The sequence below is a fragment of the Ammospiza caudacuta genome, chromosome 27 (genome assembly GCF_027887145.1).
Source record: "Ammospiza caudacuta isolate bAmmCau1 chromosome 27, bAmmCau1.pri, whole genome shotgun sequence".
NCBI lineage: Eukaryota > Metazoa > Chordata > Aves > Passeriformes > Passerellidae > Ammospiza > Ammospiza caudacuta.
In genome coordinates this window covers 4,781,372-4,798,180 of record NC_080619.1, presented here as the reverse complement: position 1 = coordinate 4,798,180, position 16,809 = coordinate 4,781,372, and the positions used below count along the sequence as shown (strand labels likewise).

The 16,809-nt window shown below is 46.1% G+C and overlaps 1 protein-coding gene across 2 annotated transcripts in view; it reads right to left on the bottom strand.

The window, feature by feature from the left end:
* Positions 1–805: 805 nt before the first annotated feature.
* ACLY (ATP citrate lyase) overlaps positions 806–16,809 on the bottom strand; it is a 28,364-nt gene continuing 12,360 nt past the window's right edge. For both annotated transcript variants that reach the window (XM_058820763.1, XM_058820764.1), the window contains exons 8-28: positions 15,948–16,062; positions 15,293–15,429; positions 14,824–14,885; positions 14,535–14,652; positions 13,345–13,499; positions 12,018–12,108; positions 9,681–9,822; positions 7,051–7,219; positions 6,510–6,614; positions 6,093–6,289; positions 5,826–5,907; positions 5,374–5,484; positions 4,731–4,858; positions 4,455–4,548; positions 4,072–4,226; positions 3,578–3,728; positions 2,934–3,077; positions 2,641–2,754; positions 2,104–2,186; positions 1,799–1,875; positions 806–1,624 (exon numbers count right to left, since the gene is read on the bottom strand). In XM_058820763.1, coding sequence (XP_058676746.1) covers positions 1,530–1,624; positions 1,799–1,875; positions 2,104–2,186; positions 2,641–2,754; positions 2,934–3,077; positions 3,578–3,728; positions 4,072–4,226; positions 4,455–4,548; positions 4,731–4,858; positions 5,374–5,484; positions 5,826–5,907; positions 6,093–6,289; positions 6,510–6,614; positions 7,051–7,219; positions 9,681–9,822; positions 12,018–12,108; positions 13,345–13,499; positions 14,535–14,652; positions 14,824–14,885; positions 15,293–15,429; positions 15,948–16,062 — 2,525 coding nt within the window. In that variant the 3' untranslated portion in view covers positions 806–1,529. The remainder of the gene's footprint in view (positions 1,625–1,798; positions 1,876–2,103; positions 2,187–2,640; positions 2,755–2,933; positions 3,078–3,577; positions 3,729–4,071; positions 4,227–4,454; positions 4,549–4,730; positions 4,859–5,373; positions 5,485–5,825; positions 5,908–6,092; positions 6,290–6,509; positions 6,615–7,050; positions 7,220–9,680; positions 9,823–12,017; positions 12,109–13,344; positions 13,500–14,534; positions 14,653–14,823; positions 14,886–15,292; positions 15,430–15,947; positions 16,063–16,809) is intronic.

Genomic DNA, 16,809 nt, shown 5'->3' with positions numbered 1-16,809 from the left:
GCGTTGCAGGGCAATGGTGGCGACGCCGTGAGGGGAGCGGCTGCCAGCGCAGCGCCCGGGACCCGCCAAGACCCCGCGGCTCCTCGGCGCGGCACCCCACGAGAGCCCGCCTTCCCTTCACTCGGGACCCCCATACAGCCCGGGAGCCCCCGGGACCGCCCGGGACACCGCGTCCCCTCACCCCGGACCCCTCGGGACTTTGCCGTATCCCCCGTGCCCTCAGGCCGGGACCCCTCGGCTCTCCATCCCCTCAGCCCGGAGGCCCCAGGACCCCGCGTCCCCTCAGCCCGGACCACTCGGGACTTTATCGCATCCCCCCATCCCCTCAGCCCAGAACCCCCGGGACCCCGCGTCCCCGTCGTGGCAAGGCCCCGGTGCCTTTCCACTCAGAGACTCAGGCAATCCTCATCCTTTTCTTCTTCCCCGTGCCCTCCCTGCACCTGGGCAATTAGGAATTCTCTCACTCCATGGTACATTGGGTTTTTAGTTACAACGCAGTAAGGTGTATAGGTGGTTATTTCATGTTTGCTATACACACAGTGCAGTTCTCTAACTCTTGTATAATGGTATCAGAACTAGCTTGTGTCCTTCTGCTTATTCTCTACTTAAATTTTGTCTTTTTGACCTTTTTCCACCCAAGGTGAAGTCTATCTGCAGTTTGATTTTTATTTCTCCCCTTCTAAGTCACCTGAAATAGACCCTGAGGAGTAATTGCTTTGAAAGTTATTTTGTTAAATGACAACTTGTCACATCCCCTTAGACACTGTTTAGGGACAACTCACAGAAATCACACATGGAAAGAGAATAAATTAGTAACGTGTATTTATTTGCATTTGGTTACAGTACACAGACAAGGAGGGCACTGAAATTATTACTGAGATATTTTTGCAGCTGCAGATTATATGAGTGACAGTGCACAGAGCAGCAGTCAGAGGAAAGGAGAGGTTGTTTGCATAAATACAGACACTGGAGTACAGGGATTTCACAGTTTTCACAGCAGTATGTTACAACTTTACACTTTAAATTACTACACCAGCTTGAGTAACATCGGTTATACTTTAGCAGTGGTTCCAGGATTCAGGTACAGTCAGACCAAGGACAAGAACATGATAAACAAATTGAAAAACAACAGATAAAAAAAAAATATCCAAAGTGATGGCTTATGGGAATGACAGGCACGTTCCCCTCATGGGAAAGGTACAGCTTGTTACCAGAGTTCAGTAAGGCATACCTATGAGCCAAACTCTACCCCCCAAACCCTAAATCACTTCTGGAACAAAATGAAATGAGAATAGAAAAAAATAAAAGTGTGAAAGACGGTATTAAATACAGCAGGTAACAGAGGGAATAGCACAAGTTTTGGTTTTATTAGAGTAAGTTTCTATCCTTATAAAACAGTCGCTTTGCACAGTTTGACCAGGCAGCTCAACATCTCTGTCCCAATAATCATCTTTACACATCACAGTCCCACTGTGGCTGTCCCCTGGCCAGGTTTCTGTCCTGGTGCACTCCAAGGCACCAGCAGCTTCTCACATGGTCATGTGCTCGGGCAGGACGTAGGAGATGTCATCCCAGGGGTGACGGTACAGACCCTGCTTCAATCTCTTCTGGTCCAGGTAGTGCCCTAAAAGGAGAGTGGTTTATGTTACAAAATCCCCATCCCTCCTTTTAAGTCTTTGCCTTGAGTTGGATTTCTGGGGTGCATTAAATCCCCCCCTGAGTTTCAGGTTTTTCTGGTGTTCCTAAGGCAGGGCAGCCCCAGGAGGAGGGAAGGGGCAGGGGGATGTGGTGAACTCACCAATGAATCCCATACTCCTGCCCAGCACAAAGATGCCATTGAGAGCTCCTATATCAATATATTCATCTGCTTCTTCCCTGCAAAACAAAGGAAAATGATTCCTTAAACAGATGATTACCAGGAGCCATTCAATCTCAGATGGGCTGCCACCTGCTCTAGTGCCACAAGCCACACAAATTCCCCTGGCAGCTTTCTGCCCCCAAAAGTCAAGCCAGGCTGTTTCCTTGCCATGTCATGGAATTCTGCTCCTCAGGATCTGGCAGTGCAGCTTCACATGATGCAAGTACAGCTTCCCCTCAACTCACCGTGTGAAAGAGCCACAATTCCTGAGCACGTCAACAAAGGCCACTCCAATAAAGCCATCTACATTCAGGATAAGGTTTGGTTTCTGCAGGAAATAAAACACATGCAATAAAGATGTCAACGGTGCAAATGGTGTTTACATGGCACCTTTCACTGATGATTTGAGGGCTGCCTGTAGCTGGGGGCACACCAGCCCAGCAGCTTGAGCAAGAGCTACACTTAATGGAAATGCTGGAAAATCAACCCAAAACCCTCTAGAGTCATCCCCCAGAGGTTCCTAGCAGCCAGCAGCCTGGGATTTACACCCAGCAGTGCCACTGTGGCCACACAGATGATGGTTTGGCTTGTTCAGCATTTTCCTGGTAGCCAAATGCCTTCAACCCTTCCCAAACTGCAGCTGTACTTGGCTTCAACTCCACCCCAGACACAATCCCCAGCAACAATTTATGAAGCACTGCACTGAAAATCCAGCTGAGGCCCAGTCACCTTCCCTGCCATGAGAAGCAGTGGCCAGAGCATTCAGAGCTGCTGCCCCTCACCTTGGAAGTCGTGATTTTTTCTACTTCGAGCGCGTAGTCCAGCAGGGGAGTGGCTGGGAAGTGCTGCTTCACATAGTCCTTGAGAATCTGAACTCTCATGTCAGGGTTGTTTATCTGCAAGTTCACAGCACATTAACAGTCAGTGATGTTGCCTCTCACTGATACCCTTTGTAGATTTGGGAGAATTTGGTCAATAGCTGCCTCTGAAACTTGCCGATTTTCTTGCCTTTGTTTTTGCTCCCCCACCCATTTGTAAAAATCCCTCAAAGTTTCTCCTAATGCAGTTTTCTTACTGATTTCACTCTGTGTCCAATGCCCATGATCAGCTTCCCTTCTTTCTTCATTTTATTCACAAATTCCATGGGGATAATCCCACTGTCAAAAGCTTTGCTGAACATCTTGGCTGCAGCATCAAGTGCTCCCCCAAACCGGTCACCCTGGGTGCAGAAGAAAGGCAATTACATCAAAGGACTCAACAATTAAGATACAAACCCAAGATTATCTCCCCCATCCACCCTCCTGGTCTCTGGAATTCATGACATTAGAGTTGGGCAGGCACCTGAAAGAAAGCATTTGCTTATCTCTCACAATAATGCCAATTTGGAGCCAGTGCATCTCTGCTAGAGACAATGTGGGGGAAAATGCAATTCAGTGTCTGTTTTAGCAAATCTTGTCACAGTTCAGGCACCAGAGTCAACACTGACACCAATTTGGCTGCTACAAAATATTTCTAGACTCAAAGGAGTCAAACTAGTCTGACTTACTGGAAAAATGGACCAGATTTGAAACCAAAACCAAACTACTACAGTTGAAATTCAAAGTTTGAGTGGACACACACCACCAGTCTGTGACTGCAGCCAACCCAAAAATAAATAGTAATAAAAGCTAGAAGAGTAATGAGTAACAAAGCTAAACCTCCTGAATATCAGGTACTCACAATAGTAAGAAGGCCTGAAGTGAGGCTTGAAACCAGATCTTTGCCAGCCCTGGCACAGACAATGGTGTTGTGGGCTCCAGACACGGCTGGCCCGTGGTCTGCTGTCACCATCAGGCACATCTCAATGAACTGGCAGGCGTACCTGGGCAACCTGGGCACAGACACCACATCAGTCAGGGACACAACACAAATGCAGATGTTTGTAAAGTCCCCAGCCCCTCCAGAGTTGAGGTGACACAAGTAGTCACAGAGTGTGAATCAGGCCTAGAATACAGAAGTTTCCTCAATGCACCACAAGACTTGAGGAAAACTTCATCCTGAGATTAAAACACACTGTATGCAACCCAAAATGCTGATAGAGTGTCATGGAGGAAATACAGAGATGGCATTCCAGTGAATCTACCTTCACAAAGGAATCCTGGAGTTACTTTTTTTGCTTAGAAGTCCATTAATAAACAAGCAAAACAACAAAGAATTTGCAAGAACCACCTCACCTCCTCTGAAACCAGAGCAGGCCTAGAACCCCTCCAATTCCCATCTCCTCTTTGAAGACCTCAGTGATGGGCATGCCAGCATAGATCAGCTCCTGGCCTCGCTCGTCACAGATGCTGGTCATGAAGGAAGCAGGTTTGCGGATCAGCCCCAGCTCCTGGAATTCAGGGTAAAACAGGATGTTAAACACCCCACTGCAGCAGAGAGGGCAAACAGCAACACCTCAGGCTTGCCCTCAGAGCAGCTTCCACAGCCCAAAATCAGCACAGCTCACAAAGTAACACTACAAAGCACAAGGTACAACCCCAATGTGGCATCCAGAATCACAGCCAATGCTCTGGCTGATTCCAAGAAACCCAAAAGCAGCTAAATCAGCACAGCTCACCCTTGCCCAGGAGTAATCCATGGGTACAGTGGGAGGAGGCACTTCCTCAGCTGGTTCAATCACTCTTTTGGCCACAAGATCCTGGTACACAGACCTAGGGAGAGAATCCATTCAGTAACTTTGGTCCTTCTAAAAGATCCAAGAGAGGTTAAAACCCCTTAGACCGTAAAACCCCACAATAAGTAGAATCTGCTTTCCTTAAGCAAAAATGTATTCCCTATCAGGCCAGAATCAGTGTCCTGACAGTGCTGAAGGTGTCCTGTGAGTGTGACTTACTGAATGACCTCTCCCAGCTCATCAAAACTCCGGGGAACAAACACTCCAGCTTCCTTTAAGGCTTTGTTCTTTGCTACAGCAGTTTCAGAGGCCTGGTTGGCACAAGCTCCTGCATGGCCAAACTGCACCTACAAACAGGAGAAGAGAGCACTAAGGAATACAGATTGTTACCTGCAGAGTGCAACAGAACAGAGTCCTGACTGGGAACAGCAGTGGCTGCACATCTGTCTCATCTGGGCTGCCAAAACTCCTGGTTACAGTCAGAGCCAACAGGGATGTTCTGAACTGGAATCACTCCAGGCTCATTCAATTTCTGGCTCCCTAAACTGCCCCTCTTCAGAGCTGTTTAACATAGATCTTTGCCATTCCCACTCCAGAAACAGGCAGCTATTGGAATTTGTTACTTTCCCTGGCATCTTTGGGGTCCCTTCACAAGTAAGCAGAATCCTCTGGAAATTTCCTGTGACAGAACTATAGAAGCACAAGATATCTTTAACTTTATCATTTATATTTATGAACTTTCGCACATTAAAGTTACTACTGCCAGTTCTGGAAGGTTTAGGTACAATGAATGAAGTTGTGTTTTATTTCCTGTTGTGGATATATTCCTATTTTATGCATTTTCCCCCATTTTTACACGTACCTCTGAAGAGAACATGGTGGCACAGGTACCAATGCACCAGCACACCACTGGCTTGGTGATTCGGCCCTCTTTAATACCCCTGCAGATCTTGTACTCTTCTGTGCCTCCAATCTGAAGGAGAGAGAGATGGTTTCAAGCTGCACTTTTGCTAAAACCAGCTCCAAAACACACAAAGAAGCATTGCTGGGAATTTTCCTCCTTTTTCACAGAATAATGGCTGAAGTGTCATAACAAAACCTCCTGATTTTTCTTTTTATTTATTTTAAGTAGGGAAGACTATGCTTGCCTGTGGAATACATTCAATTTCTTTTGACGAAAGCAGCAAGAAATAAAATTTGGAATATTCAGGAACAGTAGAAGCTGCAATTTAGGATCCTTGTAACCAGGTCAGATGCTCCCAAAACAAAAACCACACACAGGTATTTCTCAGAGAATTAAGTGGTCTCACTCACCTCCCCCAGCACTACAATCATCTTCACTCCTGGAGTATCCTGATAACGCAAGACATGATCCATAAAAGTTGAACCAGGATATCTGTGTGCAATCAGAAGAAATGGTAGAAGTTTATTACATATATTTTTCGGAAAGAAAAACTAACACCCAACCTGCTCTTGTTGCAGCCCGAATTGCAAACAGCAACACTTCCTTCTCCAAATTACCAACAATTCCTCTGCTGACCAGCTTGAAAACCAGTGCCAGCTGAAGGTGCCAGCTCATACCTGTCCCCTCCAATGGCCACCCCCTCGTAGACCCCGTCAGTGGTGCGGGAGATGATGTTGTTGAGCTCGTTGGACATCCCTCCAGAGCGGGACACGTAGGCCACGCTGCCAGGGCGGTACAGCTTCGATGCCAGGATGTTATCCAGCATGCCTCCTGTGTTGCCTATTTTAAAGCAACCTGGCTTGATCCCACCAACCTGTAAGAGAAAGGTGTAAAGCTCTTTAAAATTGTGAAACTCAGGAACGTTTGTGTAAGGCAGCACTTCCATAGAGAAAGGAGGATGGAGGATGGCAAAGACTTTAAGGTGGGAGAGTAGCATGCACTTCCTGTGAGTAAAGACAAAGTGGGTTGTCTTTATTGCAGAAAGCTGATCTGAAGGTTAAGAAAGACAGGAGAAAGTGGCCATCAGCACTTACAGTTGCAGGCCCAATGATGGTGACTCCCTTTTTATCAGCTGCCTTGATCAGTTTGCGTGTCAGGGCCTCCGGAATGCCCTCAGCAATAATGGCAATGGTGCGGATCTGCCAATGGTGAGAGAAGGAAAATCACTGGTACCCCAGAGAGCTGCCCCTGCCAGGCCCCTGGGAGGTCACCCTGTGCATTCTCATCCAGGAAGGCCCCAATGCATGAATCTGCAGGTTGCCATGATCTTCACAACAGCCTCAATGCTCTGGTCAGGGAATTTTCTCTCCCTTGCACATCAGAGCAGCACTGAAGTAGTTACTGCTAACCCAGAAACACCAAGTTCCTCTTAAACAAATTGCAAGTCCAGCATTAGGATTTGCCAGGGACCCTCAGCATCCTCCTTACATTCTGTAAAGGGTTAGAATTGGGGGTTATCTACTAACTCAGAAAACCAAGACAATTTGCTAATGCCATCATGGTTTAAGAAACACCAGTATCCTGCTGACAGGGTCATCCTTCTTCGTTTAGGCTTCTTCTGGATCCTGCACTCACCTGAGGATAATTCATGGTTTCAACAGTGCTGTCATAGGCAGAGCGCAGGGACGCAAAGTTGATGAGAACATCCACCTCTGGGTGCTTCCTCATGGCATCTGACATGTTCTTGTAGACTGGGATCAGGATCTCCTTGTGGCCCCAGTAGAACTTCTGCCTGTGGTCACCCCTGTGGAAGAGAAGACAGAAAAGCCCTGACCTGAAGGCTGCTGGAAAGGCAAAGGGACACAGTGCATGCAGACAGAGGAGTTTACAAACCCCATGTTCTCAGTCCCTGAGACTGACTGAGACACTCACGAGCACGTGAGCGTGTCTGGGGAGGGACCATATGACAGCAGAAGGATCTTCAGAGAATAGGACAAGCAGCATATGGAAGGAGACGGGCTAATGGGGACAGAGGCATCCAGCAAGATGAATAAGCTCTCCCACAGTGAAGTTACCAGAGCCTTAACTCTACTCCAAGCTGGAAGACAGAATGAGGCACAGAAAGAGTAATGAATGAGAGGCGTGCAAAGCTGTGTCACTGGGCTGGGCTAACACTGGACTGAGGGAACAGCAAACCAGGATCTGTAGTGAACAGCCAGGACAGCCATGGGAGGGCCAGTCAGCTTCCCAGTCCTGCTACAGGGGGATTCTGTGTCATGGATATATTTTAAGAGAAATCCTTTTGCTGGGATCTTTTCTTCTGAGAAGCTCAGAGGTCTCAGAAACAAAATGTAAACAATAATTATCTGCTGCTGTGGAATGCAACAGGTGCATCTTTGATTGGTCTCATGTGGTTGTTTTTAATTAATGGCCAGTAACAGTCCAGCTGTCTCAGACTCTCTAGTCACTCACAAGATTTTATCATCATTCCATTCCTTTCCTTTCAAGCTTTCTGATGAAATCCTTTCTTCTATTCTTTTAGTATAGTTTTAATATATAATTTCCTTTTAATATATCATAAAATAATAAACCAGCCTTCTGAAACATGGAGTCAAGATTCTCATCTCAAGTCAGGGTTGCCTGCAAATTCAACAATTCTGCCCATCCCACAGGCACTGGAGGGGCAGCACCTGGGAAGGTTTCACTGTGGGCATTTATACACAGTAGATGCTCTGACTGGAACTGCAGTGAAGTCTGACTGAGCAGTTATTTGTGTGTGTGGATACTGGCTGTGCTCCCATACCAGTACATTCACAACAGAACATTGCAGGTTTTGCCAGCCTGGCTCCCTCCGAAAGGTCAAGCAGAATCAGATAATTACAGGTAGCCTTTAACTTCAATCCCTGTTGCTTTTTCCTCCTTAATCAAGTGCAGCACTGCCTGAGGCTGCCACTCACATTTGGACACGTCTGTGCCTGCTCTCAGTACCCTGAGGTTTGCACTTGCTGAGAAGTTATTACAGAGCTGCAATTACCATCAGAGCTGCAGAATAACTGTACAAGGTCTTAATTGTCAAGAGGAGAAATTCTCTGCAGGACAGAGGCTGATTAGACATCAGCTCTCCGGGATGTCTGTAAATACCACAGGAATGAACCAAAGCTCCTGCCAGGCTCTGGGCTCCCATCTCACTGTTCTGGAAGCAACAGCTGCTGTTTCCCTTCTCCCTATTTTCCCTATCCCCACACTGAGGAGGAACAATAAAACAGCTCATGCACACCCAACAGCCCTTCTCATCCCTGTAGGCATGGGTAAAAGAGGGTCAACACCACAAGGGAACTCTCTATTCCACCAAAGGATCCACAAGCTTCCTGCCTGCTAAGAAATCCCTATTGCAAAGAATATGAACAAGATTTTTTTTTTTTTAATTTTGTTTGGCTTTGGTTTGTCAGCAGAGCTGCTATGATTGTGGATAATATTTGGAGGGGTAATTCCTGCTGCTGCAGGCACAAATTAAGGTGTCTTAGACAAGCACATGGCCAACAGCAGGTGAGTGGAAGAAGCCTTACACAGCCTGCCTGCCTTTGCTGAGCCGGGGGCTGGAAAGAAAGCCAAGGTAGCCAAACCTTGTCACTGTCATATTTTCTGAAAAATCCCTTTGCCAGGATTTCTTCTCCTGGGAAGATGAGAAGCCTTAGAGAAAAAAAATATTATCTCATTTGCTTCTCCCCGTTTTGCTGCTTTGGAATTGTTTACCAACAGGTGCATGTTTGATTGGTTTCATGTGAATTGTTTTTTACTTAATGACCAATCACCATCAGCTGTGTCAGACTGAGGAGTCAAGTTTTCATTATCACTCTTGTTAAGCCTTCTGTCTGGATCCTCTCTCATTAGTATAGTTTTAGTATAGCATTCTATAATATAGTAACATAAAATAATAATTTAGCCTTCTAAGAACATGGAGTCAGATTCACTCATCTCTCACCTTCTCCTGGGGACCCCTGCAAACACCACAGACATCTTTTAAAAAGTGGAACTTCAGTTCTGTGGTGAACACTAAGCTGTTTGAACAGCACAGCCCAAAATCAATGGTTGAAGAAAGCAGCCTACAAAGCCAACCCAGGGTGGAAAGGAGCAGAGGGAAGGCGTTCCAGCAGGGATGGAGACCAGGGCAGAGCCCCACTACAGAACCACAGAGACTGAGAGAGGAGGAAGGTCACAGAAGAGCTGGAGGGAAGTGGAAATGTGACACAGTCACAGGTACTTACGTGAAGGGATAAACCATGGCAGCCACTGAGGGCTCATCCCTGGAGCAAATATAATCAAAGTCCAGCATTCCTTGGACAGCCCTGGTCTGCATCCCCCACACAATGGCCTTGGTGTGACGGCTGAACAGGGTTGTGGCTTTACCTGCTCACAAAGAGGGGAAAAAACCAAAAATCAATCTGTCACCATCGTGTTTTCTGAAAAATCTCTTTGCCTAAGATTTTCTCCTGGGAAGCTAAGAAGCCTCAGAGAAAAATGAAAATAATAATTATCTGGTTTGTTTCTCTTGTGTTTTGCTGCTTTGGAATGTGGTTTGAAGATTGTTTATCCAACAGGTAGTTGTTCCACTAATTTAATGTGAATTGTTTTTACTTAATAACCAATCATGGTCAAACTGTGTTGGACTCTGAAGAGAGAGTCACAAGTTTTTCATTAGTATCTTTTAGCCTTCAGTTTGTATCCTTTCTCTATTCTTTAGTATAGTTTAGTATAGCATTCTTTAATATAATATAAATCATAAAATAATAAATCAGCCTTCTAAGAACATAGAGTCAAATTTATCTTTCCTGCTTTCAAGGGGGTCCCTGAAAACATCACACCAATCCAACTTCAAACTTGAGCAAGACACAAACTGCAACTTCACCAAATGCCTGCTGAAAGGCTCCTGGATGAGAATTCCCCCACCTCCAAACTGAACCCAGGAGATGAAATGGAGTTTGTAGGATGGAGTAGCCACACTGGGCAAATAAAGAAACTGTAGATGAATTTGCAATCCCTTCCTTGGATTCTGAACACAACAGCCAGGTTTTGGGGTTCACTAAAAATGGGCAAGTGAATCACAGGAGGGAGCTGGTATAGGAGAGCAGTGAAAACTGCCTCTTCTCTCACGAGCCTTTCATATTTCTCCCAGTTTTCTTATGCAAACCTGAAGAGAACTTTGAATTTCATGTATTTATTTGCATGTAGCCCAGTCTGGGTGAACCATGAGAGGCTGGTCAGGGCACCATAGCAGAATGATAGAAAACTTTAAAAAAACAAAGGGCAGGGAATGGGAGAACAAAGAAAATAAAGGAGCTCAAAATACTTGGGTTTTCTTTTCTTTTTTTTTTCTTTAGTTATCAGAATCCACCACAAATTTCATGGCTCCAATAATTTATATCAGAGTTCACATTCACTGCAACATGACTTGTTATTAGGGAACTGAAAATTCTGTTTATCTTGCAGGTGCCTGCAGGGGGGTACTGCGAATATATTCTCAGGAACACTAAAATGCAGACCCAGAGAGGCAATGATGTTTGTTTGACAGCAACAATCCAAGAATTCCCCTTCTGCTCTCCCTCCTCATGATAAGGGAGGTAACTTGAAGCTCTACTTTGCCTCAGTTCAGCAGTTTATTCTCACACAGCACAGAGCCCAATAGAGTTTTAAAGTCCCTACAAAATAACTTCACTGAGCTTTAATGGTTTGCTGGATTGTTAAGACAACATTTAGTTAATTTGTGACTTTTCTGTACTTTCCACACCTGATAACCAGCACCCCCTGCACTACTTTGTTTCCCTTTGAAATAAGATACCAGTTACTGGTCACTCCTTCTTTTGGAAAGCAAAGAGAACTTTTCACTAAGTGCCTCAGGCTGATCTTCTCTGTGGTGGTTGTGTGGGGGAAGGGAAGAAAAAACAAAGTTTGTTTGAGACCTGGCCCTCTCTCCCCCAGAAATAGGAAGTATTTGTGCAGAGGTACTTGAAAAAACAGATGAGAATTCACATGGTGACAGCTAAAAATGCTGGGCAGGAGGAAAGGACCAGACAACAAACACAGCAAACTTTTGGAGAGGTAAAACAGCAACAAAACTAAGAACTAAAAAAAGTCAGCTGCCAGCCAGGCCAGGCACATTCAGCAGGTCACACAGGTCCTACCTGAACCAGGTCTCGAGGCTGGGATTGAATCTGTTGGAGAGAGAATCACTCATGCAGTGGAATGACAGAGCTGACTGCTGCCAGCCCCTGGGCAGGCACCCAGGCAGGTGCTGCAGCAGCCCTGCTCTCCTCTCCACAGCACTTTGGGGTTTGCTCTTGTTAAAAAAGCAAGAAACTGGAGCCCTCTCACTGTATTTCCTCTGTTTGTGCTGTTCCTGAACATCCCAGATCAGGGCAACTCTGACTTGCTGTGTGTATGATGAGCTCATGGCACAACTGCTAAACCACTTTACATTCCAGACAAAGATAGGCACCACAAAACTGCTTCCCTTTACATCCAGGTAAAAAAGCATTTATCTCATGCCCATCCTGCCTTTGGGAACAGCACAGCACTGCCAGCAGCACTGCCAGGGCTGGACTTACCAAGAGGAGCTGTTGGTTTTGCCTTCTTGGCTGGAGCAATGCCATCTGGTTTGGACTCAGAGAAGGAGGCAGTTCTGCTCGGGGCTGGAGTCTGAAAGATTCAGAAGCCAAGTCAGTGAGGGACAGTGCTCCAGGTATGGCCTGGGGCACAGAGGAGGAGGTGGCCTTGCTTTGGCTACACTGGTTACTATAAATAAAACCAAAAAAATGAGTTTTCAGTCAAGCAACAGAAAACTGAATGACCTGGTTGTTACTGTGATACGTTATGAAAAATCCCTTTGCCAGGATTTTTCTCCTCAGAAAAGAAATGGAAATAATAATTATTTAATTGCTTTGAAATATAGTTTAGAAGTTATTTACTAACAAGTGCATCTTTGATTAGTTCCACGTGAATAGTGTTGATTTGATAACCAATCCCAGTCCAGCTGTGTCAGGACACTGGTCAGTCATGGGTTTTAATTATCATTCTTGTCCAGTGATGTAACCTCTTTTTTTAGTACAGTTTTACTATATAATTTTCTTATAATATAATATCATAAAATAATAAATCAGCCTTCTGAAACATGGAGTCAAGATTCTCATCTCTCATCTTGTCCTAGAAACCCTTACAACACCCAGCAGGTTCAACAGTCACACTGCCAGCTTTGAGGGGCCACATTTTGTGCACGAGTGAGATTGGGGTGGCCTCTCCTGATAAACTACCCCAGTAAAGCCACATTTGTTTTCCTAAAGCTTCCTACAAATACACTAGTGGCCAAAACGCCTTTCCAGCTGCCTGTGGGAGGCTCCTGACCCTGTCCCCATGGGGAGGAGCTCCTAAACCATCCTACACACACACTAGTGGCCAAAATGCCTTTCCAGCTGCCTGTGGGAGGCTCCTGACCCTGTCCCCATGGGGAGGAGCTCACTAAGGGGTTGCTGCTGGCATTGAGGAGGAATTTGAGAGGCCACATTCTGTGCACGAGTGAGATTGGGGTGGCCTCTCCTGATAAACTACCCCAGTAAAGCCACAATTGTTTTCCTAAAGCTTCCTACAAATACACTAGTGGCCAAAACGCCTTTCCAGCCTGTTTGGATGGGCCTTTGGGATGCTCCTCACCCTGTCCCCATGGGGAGGAGCTCACCAAGGGGTTGCTGCTGGCGTTGAGGAGGAATTTGAGAGGCCACATTCTGTGCATGAGTGAGATTGGGGTGGCCTCTGAACTGCCCCAGTAGAGCCACGTTTGTTTTCCTAAACCATCCTACACACACACTAGTGGCCAAAATGCCTTTCCAGCTGCCTTTGGGAGGCTCCTGATCCTGTCCCCTCCCATGGGGAGGAGCTCACCGAGGGGCTGCCACTGGCGTTGAGCAGGAAGTTGGCAGTGTGGGCTGCAGCTGGAGGCTGGTTGGGGATGGGCCGGTGGCCCAGGGCCATGCCCACGATGGCTGTCATGTGGGTCTCCGTGCCAAACACGTGGATGGGGATCCCCGTGGTCTTCCCTGTGGAAGGACACAAGAGCAGTCAGTATCCTCAGGGGAAAACACTTTCTCAAGGAGAAAGAGCTGAGGGTTTTTTGCAGGACAATGGACACGTGCAACATATGCACAACGCAGCCTTCAGAGACCTGAGTAAGGTCACAGCACCCTTGAAGGACACAACAGCAGAAGGAGACAGTTCAGGATGCAAAGGCAGACAAGAAAACCACAGCAAGCCACATGAAGAAGAAGGACTAACTAAAATTAACTAAAATATTAAAATGAGTGTGTAGAAGGATTTAACCAATCATGTATTAGCTTGAGGCGTGAACAATAGAAAACAGTATAAATACAGCTTGATTTTTGCAATAAATTGGTTTCACTTGATCAGATTGATCATGGTGTGATGTCCTGGTGTTACTGATCCTCTGTAAGAAAGCTCTGGAAACCCAGGGCACCCAGGGAATATTTCTGTGTCTGCTTTGGGGTGCCCTGACCCCCAGGGGAGCTCTGACTTTGACCCTCATTCATGGAGAAAGTTTCCAAGACTTCAACATAGACTGGAACCCACAAAAGTGTGAAGTAGATTATAAGAGTAGTATGCATCACTTGGTGAGAAATTGAGGTTTTGGGATTTTTAGTGTGTTGTGGATGGAAGCAAGATGGAGGGCACAGGGTGTTGTCCTGGGTTTCTTCTTCTTCCTCCTTCTTCATGGGTTTGGGTGGCATTTTGTAATTGGGCAGAAAAGTCCACATTGGGATCAGTTATTGGGTTAAAAGGGAAAATAAATCCAGGTGTCAGTTCTTAATTGGATAGTTTAGTTTTAAAAGATCTTGTACCAAGAGATTGTTGGCCATTTTGTGCCTTCTAATGAAAAGCTGCCCAACTCACAGCAGTGAGACTGTGTTACTGATAAGAACTAACAAACACTTGAGTCCAAACATGAACTACTGTCTCAAGTGCCTTCAATCCTGACCCAGAGAAACCAACCACTGAAACTCCCACAGTGGAAATAAAAAGATGCAAGAATAAAACTTAAGGATGAGCTTGGTCCTTACCAACTTCTCCCATGACACGCAGCCCTTCCTGGTAGTTGGGGCCTCCTCTCCGTACAAAGATCCTCACCTCATGCTCCTTCAGAGGGCCTTGGTAATCCTTAATTGCTCTCACAATGCCCTAAAAGAAACACACAGGACTGGTGACCCAGGCAGCCATATTCACCCTGTCCCATCATCTCAGAAACTCCTGGAAGAGATGGACTATGAGCCTCAGCCAAATGTGGAATTGGGAAGAAGGGCTGGAGGGTGACAATTGTGTGTTTGCTGCTGTTTGAGACTGGTCACTTACTTTAAAGGTAGCTGCTACATTGGTGAAGTTTGCAATGCTGCCTCCAATAATCAGGATCTTCCCTGAGGGAAGAAACACAGGTAAGTAAAGCCATCCCAAGAGCAGAGTACTCCCAGATCAGGAAGCAGTTAAGGACAAAGTCAAACAAAGCTGCAGAGTAACTAGCTGTATTTAGTAGAAAAAAAAAAAAAAAAAAACAAACCCTAAAGCAGTTAAGTTTAGTAGAGCCTGCAAGATAAGAGCTTTGTACCAAGCAAGAATGTCTGATAAGGATCTCTCAGGCCCCGTGAAAAACCACAAGTCCTCTCTTAGAAGCAAGAGCTGACAGAAATCCAACCCTGATTTGTTCAGAAGGCAGAAGTACACTGAAAGCTCTGCCAGGGAAGGCTCAGCATAGTAACAGCCCAGATTTCTCCAGGTTCATCTGCCAGCCAGGTTCACAGCTTTGGAATTGCAGCATCTCCCTTACCTTCTGGGTGCTTCTCTCGGGTCATGAGGGAGAGGATGGTTTTAGCATAGTCATAGGTCTGCTGCTCACTCGGGGCTCCTGAGTACTCCCCATAGTTTGCCAGCTCATTCACACCCCCCAGGTCACAAATGGTGTCACTAACAATAAAAAAGCAGTTATTTAAGAGATTAGTTATAATTTGAGCCACTATAAAGTTCCTAAAGTATTCCAAATCCCTGGGAAGTGGGACTCTTAACAGAGGGACAGTGCTGTCTGCTGAACACAAAGCTGCTCTCATCTTGGTGCCAGTTGCAATTAATATTGTCATGTTCCCCAGATGCAAACTCAGTGACCACTACAACAATCATATCACCCTCAACAGCCTCCAGCCACCTTGTTTCTTTGTCAGTGAGAAAGGAACTGACAGAGTTAGTTACAGTACAGTAACTACAGTACTTACAGTAACTCTGTAAGAAACTGTATCTAACCCTAACCTTTGCAAAATTAAATTCCACAGCCGACACTATGTGAAAAATCCACACACCATCTTCATTCTGAACAGATCCCAAACAGTCACAGCACAGGAAAAATGGCTTTAGGAGACTCTACTTTCTGCAGCAATTATGTTCTGCCAGCACTTGAGATCCTCCCCCTCTGGAAAGCTTGCTTCCTGTACCTGTACACCACTGAGGCACCACCACCAGCCACCATGGTCCAGATCCTGCCTTTGGGGTTCAGGATGGTAAGCTTCAGGCTGGCCCCACTCTTGGCATCCAGGTCAGCAATGTAGGCTTCCTGCAGAGAGAGCAGCACAACCTCAGCTCCCTCCTGCATCCCCCTTCTCCATCCCAAGGGCTTACAGTGCTGCGTGCATTTGGACACACAGACAATCACACCTCAGGGACAGCAGGGCTACAAACTCAGCATTTGTCAGCAATTGTCAGTCCCAGCTCCATCCCTCCATCACACAACAGGCACAAAATCTGAACACAAGTGTAAAGTCTGCTCTGGCCTCGTCCAAGACTGAGACCTGAAGGAATCTAAAAATCATCTCACCCATGGTGCCCACTCTGGCTGTGCTGGAACCAGGAACAAAATCACTGAGAGCTGTGATTTGGCTCAACGTGGTGCCCCTGCAGCCCTGTGTGCCAGCAGCACTTCATCAGAGTTCATTAACATTCCCAGCAAAGACTCTGCCATAACAACCTTCCCAGGGACTCAGAGAGGGATGATTCAGAGACAAAATCTGAACTAATCCTTTTAAGAGCAAACTGAGTTGAGTGTTGGCATCCAGCAAGCTACATGGAAAGGAACAGCTAAATGGATTTCCTGGCCACAGTACAAAAACCTTCCGACTGAAGCATAATTATAATGATTAAAATGAAAAAGTCAGGACAGAAATCATTTTGGAGAGAGAAGAACAGACCCCTGAAATAAGTAACAGAATAATTAAGGAGAGAGCTCTACTTCCAACAGCCTCTGAAGCTGCTGGGACCTGTCTGGAGCAATGCTTGTGCATCCAGCAGTACAGACCCAGG